The 11,199-nt window shown below is 38.9% G+C and overlaps 1 protein-coding gene across 1 annotated transcript in view; it reads right to left on the bottom strand.

Moving 5' to 3' along the window:
- LOC130923110 (ankyrin-3-like) overlaps nt 1–10,965 on the bottom strand; it is a 184,125-nt gene extending 173,160 nt beyond the window's left edge. The window contains exon 1 of the mRNA XM_057848567.1: nt 9,330–10,965. Coding sequence (XP_057704550.1) covers nt 9,330–9,407 — 78 coding nt within the window. The 5' untranslated portion in view covers nt 9,408–10,965. The remainder of the gene's footprint in view (nt 1–9,329) is intronic.
- Between the last annotated feature and the right edge of the window lie 234 nt (nt 10,966–11,199).

The following is an 11,199-nucleotide window of genomic DNA, read 5'->3' on the forward strand; positions in this document are numbered from 1 at the left end:
ACAGAGCAGGTGCATTTATACGGAGACTTGATTACACACAGGTGGATTCTATTTATCATCATCGGTCATTTAGGACAACACTGGATCATTCAGAGATCCTCACTGAACTTCTGGAGTGAGTTTGCTGCACTGAAAGTAAAGGCGCCGAATAATATTGCACGCCCCACTTTTCAGTTTTTTATTTGTTAAAAAAGTTTAAATTATCCAATAAATGTTGTTCCACTTCACGATTGTGTCCCACTTGTTGTTGATTCTTGACAAAAAAATTAAATTTCATATCTTTATGTTTGAAACCTGAAATGTGGCGAAAGGTTGCAAGATTCAAGGGGGCAGAATACTTTTGCAAGGCACTGTATACTTAAATATCTGCAGAAATGCAAGGGGTGTACTCACTTTTGTGATACACTGTACTCTTGATGACTTGCAACAAAAACCCACACCCACTGCGGCCCTTTGTGGAATAGTTTGCCCACCCCTGGGCTAACCACTAACTTATGTCACTACTACAGAGACATTCAATACAAATGTTGAATAACACAAAGCGGTGTAGAAACTGCAGTATAAAGAGAAAAAAAAGACCTTTTTCTTTTTTTAATCTGATAGATTTGGAATCCGATCAAAGGCAGCGAGAACGGTGCTTTCCTCCCATGAGAAGCAGTGGACGCCACCGGCACCATATGCGTGTGCCCATCAGTGGGTCTGCATGCCATATGCCTGAATGTGCTGGCCTAATGCTTTCTCTGTGCCAGGCATCTCCATGTCTGCAGGAGTCCGCATTAGAGCGGTCCAGGGGTGTTTGTGTGCATCAGTGGAAAGTCATTCAATGAGGGCCTATAGTGAGGACCAAAGGACTTGACTCGTGTGACTGCACTCAGTACCGCAATTCAACATGTAAGGACTTCGGAAAAACATAACTTTGACAGAAAACTTAAATGACTTGAGTGGTGCCAGTCCAACTTTGAAAATCTTTATTTTCAAAATGGTAAATGGTGTTATACTTATATAGCGCTTTTCCACCTTTCAAGGCGCTCAAAGCGCTTTACAACTGTGTGGAATTTACTTTGGTTTTAAAAGATAGATTTATTATGTTATGTACCCAAATAAAGCTTGAATTCAAAGGATTTTTTTTTGGTGTGGGGTTCTCAGATTTCAGAATCTTGAATTTTTGCAGGTTTAAAAGATCATTCATTTCACAATTTATTTCACCAATTGTAATAGAATTTTAAATACTATACAGGGTGGGCTGAAAGTAGGTCTACACTTGAACATTATATTTGAGTTGTATAACATTGACACTTATTTCTGCAAACAAACATTTATTAAATATTTGACCTTGTGGATAGTCTAAATATCACCAGGCACCTGAACACATGTCTTAAGGCTCCCCTGAAACATGTGAGGTCAATGGATTTTTTTCCCTTGCAGGAGGAGCCTGTCTTGTAAAAAAGGCTGTTTCCTGTTCCCAGGCCTAATGAGAAATATTTCAATGCAGTGATGTTCAGGGTGTGATACCTCACATACTTGCCAGATGTGATACTTAACATACTTGCTAGATAAGAAAAAGATTGAATCAGGGAGTTATTAGTCATTTACTGAGTGTTGCCAAAAAATGGCCGACTTTGGCACCCCGTCCAGGTCAGGTGAAAACTGACCATTTTGAAAACTTAAGATCTCATATGTCTCATGAACAGTCTTTCCAATTTTGAGGAGGATCAGACTTATTCCTTAGGTGCCAATGTCTCAGACATGGACCCTGTAAATCGATATAAATTTCACATTAATCCCAAATACCCAATTTTCTGTTGGGTTTGAAACATGGGTGCAAGAGACTTTTTGGAGCAGTTTTGCACAAGGTATCAACTCCACAAATTTCATTGCTCTATGTTGAAAAAACCTAATAGGAGAGGCCTTTTTGAAAAATTCAAGGGGGCGGCACTGAGCCATTTTGTTACGTTATTTAGCAGCGTTGGCAAATTATCCAAATTTATGCCAAGCCGCATGTATCTGCAAATTTTGGTGAGTTTTTTTGCATGTTTAGGCCTCCAAATTGACCATTTTCAATTTCCATGAGAAAAAAAAAACCTTTGCTTTCCAATACTCTCTCGCCAGTTGGTGCTCAGGCCCTAATAATTATAAGTTTTAAACATGTTACTGTCCCAACGAATTATTTTTAAACAGGAATAAAGCAGGAAAATGCTCTGCTATGTTAAATGCTTCATTGAGCGAGTCCACTCAAATCCAAAGCTGCTCAGTTACACACAATGAGTTGCCACAGCAACTGTTTAACAAGTTAAGCAATGATTGACGCATATGGCGCTTAGAAGTTCAGTTCTCTGGCAACATCAAACATCAACGTCTGTCAATTGGTAACTTTAATAAGCAACTCCAGTGCACTCATTGCCTGTCCAACAATGAGCAGGGAGAGATAGAGAGGGAGAGTGAGACTACACGATCGGCTCGGGACAGCTCATCTGTTTTTTTTCTTTTTTCTAATCAAAAACAAAAAAATTCCGAAATGGACTGAGGGCGCGAAGTTTGAAGCGGGAAGTAGCGATGGATCACTGTACAAAGCTTTTTGAACACTGAGGCTTAAATAGGTTAACTGTGTCTCTATTTTTGGCCACACCCTGTATGATCATAGTTTTTTGCAAACTATTCAAACCACAATAAAGACAATTTTTTATTTTTCTACTAAACTATCTGATTATTGTGGAATGGCTTACATAAAACCACTGCAAAACAGACAAATACGAAATTTTGGTTTTGGAATTATTTATTTAAAAAAAAAAAAAAAAAAAAAAAAAGGAAATGGTTGTGATAACACAGCTAACAAGTGCATATGCTGAGTGCAAATTGACTGTTATTGTTGTTACTTCGCAAGAGTGTAGTTTTCTTAATTCCTTGATTAGCCTAAATAACAACTAGATTTGCTTGAAATTTTGCAGTGATACGACTTGATTTTGCCATAGTAAGTAGTAAGTAAGTAGTAAGTAGTAGTAGTAAGTTACATTTAACATTTTGGTCAAGACTGGATTTCGATTTATGACTCGAATCAAGGTTACTCATTCCACCCCTCATTCCGCGAAAGCCAAACAAGTTTGTGTTAAAGACTGCGTCAACATGACGGCGCATGTAAGCGGCGCTTGTGAAGCCTCGCCCGCAGCGAGCGCGTGGAACATCCTCTCCCAGTGTCGTGTTTCCCCCAGCGTGATGGATCGCAGCAACGTGCCAGGAATGGCTCTCCATGAGGAGGTCTCGCACTGGGCCAGCGCCCGGCTAGCCATGAGCGTACATCACACAGTCTCAGAATTTCACATCTATTCCAGAGCAAAGGTCAGACTCTGTCTCAGCATTTATAGTTTGTATATTATTCCGGATGCGTGGATACATTTACACCAAACTATAATTCATAGCCGTCAGTTGAAAGTATTCATTAACAGACGCTGCAAAAATAAAGTTGCTGCCAACACACTTACTTTTTGGCTTGTGTGCCAGTCTTGATTTCACAACATACTGTACGCAGTCAGCATGTAATATTTGTTGCTACAAGGTGTAACACGCACGTCGAGAGTTTGACTTGGAAAATTAATTTCATTTCCAAAGAAATATGTTTTGGAAGTGATTGAAATGTTTGCCACTAAAAACATTCTAGTCAACATCTCCAACACAAACTGTTTAATCCAACTAATCTAATGATTTTAACAACACATGTTTTTAAAATTCCAAATACATAAAGTGTTAACACGCTTGTATTTGCTTTGGCAACTTGAAGCAGAGAGCTAACTTGCCCTACACAGAAGAGAAAGGACTGCGAAACCAACAGGAACAGTCAGAATTAGACCGTTTCGCTTACCAAAATTATAATAATAATCAGATACGTTAATCGATTTTGGGAAAAAACAGATACATCTTCAATACGGTGCCATCTGTACTGAACCCAAACATCACTGCTGACACAATTCTCATTAATATCCTCAGCTGCTAAATGCCTATATCAGTGGGTTCAAGGCATCAAACTGTCTCAAATATCAAGGTGAGACGTAGACTCAAAAGCCATGCTAAAGTAATGGGTGATTGATTAATTGATTAAGAGGCTTGTGTGATTTATTGGCAGCTAAGTATCCCACGCCATGCCGCCTCATGTGCAAATTAAAGAGCACCTAAAGGTTACAAATGGACTCTTAATTAGATGCAAATGATCTGAATCTGTAGTAGATTGTGCAGATACAGCACATAATCCCACAACATGGTTCTTAATAACTAAAACATCTAAACAGATAAAGATAATATTCAGTATTCAATATTTAAAATTTCTTCATCCTTTATGAAAAACAAACATTAACGCAGCTAACCAAGTCACAGGCTAGGTCAGGGGTCAGCAACCCGCGGCTCTTGAGCGGCATGTGGCTCTTTAGTGCTGCCCTAGTGGCTCCCTGGTGCTTTTTCAAAAATGTTTGAAAATGGAAAAAAATGGGGGAGGGAAATACATTTTTAGTTTTAATGCGGTTTCCGTGGGAGGAAAAACATGACACAAACATTCTTCTAATGCATTGATATTGTAATGAAGTTAAATTTGTGGCGGCATCGAATAACAGAGAAGTCATGTGGTGCGTCATTCTCTATAGGATTATTGCAGAGAAATACAATTTAAAAATATTTTCCACACTATAAGGCCGTCAGAGTGTAAGGCGCACTGCATTATAAGGGGCAGTGGTAGTAGTAGTAGTAGTAGTAGCGGTTGGTGTTGCGTTATGCATCCACAAGATGGAGCTGAGCTTAACGGAATGTTATGCCGTGATTAACTAATATTGATCCATATATACTGTATTTTTCGGACTGTAAGTCGCACCGGAGTATAAGTCGCATTTTTGGGGCAAATTTACATGATAAAATCCAACGCATAGAACAGATATGTCATCTTGAAAGGCAATTTAAAATGAAAAATACAATAGAGAACAACATGCTGAATAATTGGATAGTATGATAATGTTACATGATGCATGAACAACGAAATGCGAACTTGGCCAGTATGTTAACGTAACATAGCTATTAAGAGTTATTCAGATAAGTATAGCATAAAGAACATGCAAACAAATTTACCAAACCAGAAGTGTCACTCCAAAACACCAAAATAACATGTGAAATGATATAATAATATGTTAATAATTCCAACCATAAGTCGCTCCAGAGTATAAGTCGTACCCCCAGCCAAACTATGAAAAAAACTGCGGCTTACAGTCCGAAAAATACAGTAAGGCACTTCGGATTATTAGGCGCACTGTCGGCTTTTGAGAAAATTGAAGGCTGTCAGGTGCGCCTTAGAGCGCGGAAAATACGGTAATCATGACAGCTGTATTTGTAGTCAATGTAGTAATTTTGATAGTGGGCTAATGTACTTTAGCTAATATAGATACAGACAGCATGTGTTGCCTTCATTATAAGGCTTATATAAGGCTTTAAATTATTTGCGGCTCCAGACATATTTGTTTCTTGCTCCAATATGGCTCTTTCAACATTTTGGGTTGCCGACCCCTGGGCTAAGTTCATACCACAGGTCTTAATGCACAATTCAGATTTTTTGTTATATCTGTTTTTTGGCGTGCCCGTTCAGACTGCCTTTGTCCATTGAGCCCGTTCAAGTATTATGCGTGCGCACTAACTCACAGTCCAACACGCACTAAGCAAACTGACCCACATGCGCAGAGGCATCAAAACAAATGACTACACATGCTGGCTCTACGTCATTCTTGGGTGATCATATTTTGATTTCCATAAAGAGGACACAAATAACAGATATAAATAATCCCCATTTAGTCTTATTTTCAAAGTTTATATGGATCGATAGAACATATGGCGACCCTTGGCCATTTAAGCAATATTGTAATATTGCTCATTTGGCACACAGAAAGAAAACCGAGCATTGTCAGGCTTATCCTTTTTTTCCATTTTTTTTTTTTCTTATGACTGTGGTCATGCCCAGTGCTATGCTAGGCACTAACGCTAATGGACAGCTCAATCGCTGCCATAGCTCCCTGCCTCTCTTGCTCTTTGTTGATGAAATTGCTGCATGAATTCCGATTTGGGAGATTTGAGAATTCATACCGCAGCCACATTCTGCAAAAATGTGGCCCAGATCGGATTTTAATCACATACGAAAGTGATCGGACTTGAAACGGTCCACGTCTATGCGACTTGTCCGGTTCAAAACGTCAAGTTAATGCCTCACTCGAGTTGGAAAAAACGTGAAAAATCAGATCGAATTTGTGCATTAACTTAGCCTTAGAGTCATTATGGGAAAAAAAAAAGACTTATTTTTCGTTTGCATTTATTTGACTGCCTTCTTGGCAGCAAATACTATAAGGAACAAGCTAAACTTTTCTATAGCACACTACAAGCTGAAGGCTGTGGCCCTTGATTGGCTAACTTGTAAGCTGGAGGCAAATATAGGTCGGCAGTTAATCAACCAGCCCTGAAAAAAATCAGGCTCCGAAGATTGATAGATACTGACCTGTGTTACATAGCTACCAAAATTCAAGACGCTAGGTTCTCAAATAACGGAGGAGTAGGACATCCAAATTAGTTTCCACAACAACAACAACAAGAACTTGACATGGCTTCAGCCTGTAATAATAATAATATGTAACATGGCATAGGTTACAAAAATGATTGGGAAGTCGAACAGACGGATTCTGAGATATTTGGCCAAAATATTTTACTGGTTGAACATTTTCAAAACTGACTTTTCCTCATTAAATGTTCTATCAGCACCTCTTTAATCGCGTCAAAGTCCCATTATCGTGAAATAAACACACATTTTGTGAGGGGTACTCCACAAAGATGGAGTGGCAGACAAATGATCGCTGCCAGCCAATCCAGTCTAAATTGGACATCTGTTGCCTTCAATGACAGTGAATGATTTAACTGGGAAGGTCGGCAGCGAATCAAACATATCAAAACAAGAACATGACCCGGATTACTGGAAAGCCATTAGGTGTGGTTTGACGGCAACGTGGTTCGCGTCACATAACATAACACCACCGTCAGTCAGCTCCGATAAGGCCGCATCACGGGCTATCATGCGCAGCATCACTGAATGCAATAACACCGGGAGACAGAAAGGAAGCGGCGACTTATCAACACCCGTAAGCCACAAAAGCTGGGAGATCTTGCCAAGTTTGATAAGCGAACGCAGTTCGGTCTCTCCCCTCCTGCTCATTTCACCCTCATTGCCATCTTCCACCAGCCACCAGAACACCCCCAGCCGTTGCTGCTCTGCCTTGACAGCTGGGGCCCCCGGTTTCACATCAGTCTACATTTCCTGATATGTCACTCCGTTTGACTGCGCGAGCAATTGGTTAGAGTCGGGGAGCGTTGCGGTCAAGGCCACAGATGCATGCCGCTTGCTTCCCGCCACCGCCTTCCTCCGGCGTCCCAATCCCCAACTTTTGGCACCTGCGGGCATATTTGGCCAGCCATGCGTGGTTCTATCTGCGACTCTGACTTGCATCCTCTCCAAAGTGTGTCCTCACCTTTTTGTCCCCTGAGCTCAACCTGTCATGGCCATTCAGGCAAGGGCTGCATTGAAAAGGGGAAGGGGTCAAGAGGTTAAAAGCAAGCCTCTGGGGCCCTCGGGGGTTGTTCATAATTAAGATCAGATTTTCTTCTTTAAATTAGTAGAAAGAACCATTTTAAGAAAGGATTTTTTGTTGATAGGGGCTTGTGAGGAGAAAAATAACATTGAAGCTGTTTCCATGGCAACATAGTACCACCAGTTCTAGTGACATTGAATCACATGACTAACTAACACATGACAACTAAGCAAATGATTGGCCAATTTTTACAGTTTCCTGACTATAAGCAGATACTTTTTCCCATGATTTTATCACATGATTTGAATTTATAGATGTTCACAGTCTAATAAACTGCACGTCTTTTGGATGAAAAATTCCCTAAATAGCATGTAGAAACTTGCATTATAGTCCAGCATGGCCAAAATATGAACAAATACAATTGTCATGTCAAATTTGGTGGGTGTGGCTTATACTCAGATGCACGTTATAATGCGAAGGTTACGGTATATTGCTTGTATGCAGTTCATATAGTGGACCATCACTTATGCCTATTTGGATGGGTTTTTGAGTTATGAGCCCTTGTCAAAATTTGAGCTTTGAGCAAAAATTCAAGCTTCTGACAAACTATCAATAGAGTGTAATGGGGACGGGGGGTGTCAAATTCCGTATATTCTCTTATTAAAATACACAACAATTTCATAATGGTTTGTCCTGTCAGATTGATATAATTTTAGTTAATTTTAATTGGGAGAATTAAATTGATAATTACTGAATTGAGTTATGAGCTCAGTCATTGTATTGTCAGGGTATTGTTACTACACTGCCGCCACACTGTTTTTACAGTTACCAAGCACATCATGTAATTTACGTACAATAAGTACTTTTTAGGGCTGTCAAACGATTAAAATTTTTAATCGAGTTAATTACAGCTTAAAAATTAATTAATCGTAATTAATCGCAATTAATCGCAATTCAAACCATCTATAAAATATGCCATATTTTTCTGTAAATTGTTGTTGGAATGGAAAGGTAAGACACAAGATGGATATATACATACAACATACTGTCCATAAGTACTGTATTTGTTTATTGTAACAATAAATCAACAAGATGGCATTAACATTATTAACATACTGTTAAAGCGATCCATGGATAGAAAGACTTGTACTTCTTAAAAGAAAAATGTTAGTACAAGTTATAGAAATTTTATATAAAAACCCCTCTAAATGTTTTCGTTTTAATAAAATTTGTAAAATTTTCAATCAAAAAATAAACTAGTAACCCACCATTGTTGATGTCAATAATTACTTACACAATGCTCATGGGTGCTGAAACCTATAAAATCAGTCGCACCCAAGCGCCAGCAGAGGACGTCAAAACTCCATAAAACACAACAAGTGAGCGTTTCACTGTACTGTCATTTAAATCTGTCTGAGCAGGGCATTTGTGCGTTAATTGCGTCAAATATTTTAACGTGATTAATTTAAAAATTTATTAACACCCGTTAACGCGATAATTTAGACAGCCCTAGTATATATATATATATATATATATTTTTTTTTTTAATGCATTCATCTCTTCATGAAAAAAATGCTCTATCAATCCTGTGAATCAATGACATTTCAATTCATGGAGATACATCTTTTTATTAGTGGTAGTGGTGGAGAAAAAAAACGATATAGTTCACAAACTTCCCAATGGAATATAGCACAGTCATGAGACATTAGAGGTCCATGTTGCAATTCTTTCAAATCTCACCTTTTCAACTCTTTGCATCTTCACTTCATCACCGCCATCTGCGAACAATCGCGACTCCGAGAGGGTGAGTGAACGCATCAAATACGACGCAAAGCCAACTGACAACAACAACACGTTGGGAGTTCACCAGAAGCCAAGGCCGACGTGCTCTCCTCGTGGCAGCGGCTGCGAGCGGTTAATCAGACAAGTGCTAATCTGGTTAGGAGATCAACAAATGAGCCTCTCAAAAGCTGGGAAGGAGGACACAACCTCAAATACAATACAACGGGCCAGAACAACAGGAGGGGATGTGAAAGCACTACAAGAGTTTTAAATCGGATTAAAACCACGATCCAGATTTAGGTTATCGTCCGGTAAAATGGACTATAGACAAGTTTCTGAAGTACTTCCGCTTTACTTCCGCATTTCTGCTTGTGACTTCCGTTTTCCACGTTCTCTAACCAAAACAACAACAGAGCTGGAGTGGCATCACACATCAAAATCCCTAAAAAAAGACAATTTGGAAATACTGCATCCATCTGCCATCCTCACGACATGGGAGAACAACATGTTCATGAAGGCAGATGCGAAACCAAGACCGTGCTACCACAAAGACCGGGTGTTTATGTAGCCATGTTGCCGCTGTGTTATTGAAGATATGTTCTTCCTATCTTTGCATTTTCATGTGTCCAGTGTTTCAAAAATACTAAAGCTAAAATCTTGCGCATGAAACGACTTTTGTCTTAGATGTTGTTATTACGACAATGATTGTATTTATTATAATGTTTAATATTATTTACTACAAATACTGTACTGCTGTGGCTGTAACACATGCTATCTGCTTCGAGCCTGTTGCTAATCGGTACGTGTAGGATGACACAATTACGTTCAATTTGACTACAATTCTGTGTTTTGGGACACAGCTGAGACATCATTAGCTTTGCTAAATCTAGTTATGCATCGATAAAAGAAATGGAAAACAATCACCCATCTACTACAAGTCATACCTGGGTTTCTTACCCTAAATGCATAAAAGCAAGTGTTACAAGTTTTTGTTCGGGTTTTTTTTTTACAGGTGGAAAACGCTGTTAGGCAAGGGAAAACAACTTGATTTGCCTCACAACAACACTTACTGTACGTTGATGGACATACAGTATATCGAGACTACGTGCATTTCTAATTTGATGATGGAAGGCTTGACTTATGCTCCACCTTCATTATTATTTTTCTAATAATTTTATAAATTATGATTTATTGACCTGTTTTGCACATGCACCAATTGTTTCAAGTAAAACAAGAAATGGAATCATGTTGCCCAAACGTTTAATTGCGATCAATATCTGCAATAAAAAGAATGACATACTATTTGTGTTTGTGATGAGCTGTTCATACCATAACTATAATCTAACAAGATGATAAATACCTTGTAGTATTTCCTTGTAACAACAAAATCCGTGTCATCTGCATTTGGCAACTGTAATATTATACGTAATTTTGCCTCATTTTTGGTCACTCAAGTGGTCGGCGTATCAATCTACACTTAATGTTACCAAAAGCTGCACAGATTGTTATAATTTTGTCCACAAACGATGAACGAAGTGATAAGAATAAATGCACAACACAGAAAGTCCCGGTGCTTCATCTACAGTGTATCACAAAAGTGAGTACACCCCTCGCAGTTCTGCAGATATTTAACTATGTCTTTTCATGGGACAACACTGACAAAATGACACTTTGACACAATGAAAAGTAGTCTGTGCGCAGCTTATATAATACAGTGAATTTATTTTCCCCTCAAAATAACTCAAAATATAGCCATTAATATCGAAACCCCTGGCAACAAACGTGAGTACACACCTATGAAAAAAACGTACATCCCTAAATGTCCAAA

The sequence above is a fragment of the Corythoichthys intestinalis genome, chromosome 10 (assembly GCF_030265065.1).
Source record: "Corythoichthys intestinalis isolate RoL2023-P3 chromosome 10, ASM3026506v1, whole genome shotgun sequence".
In the NCBI taxonomy this organism is placed as follows: domain Eukaryota; kingdom Metazoa; phylum Chordata; class Actinopteri; order Syngnathiformes; family Syngnathidae; genus Corythoichthys; species Corythoichthys intestinalis.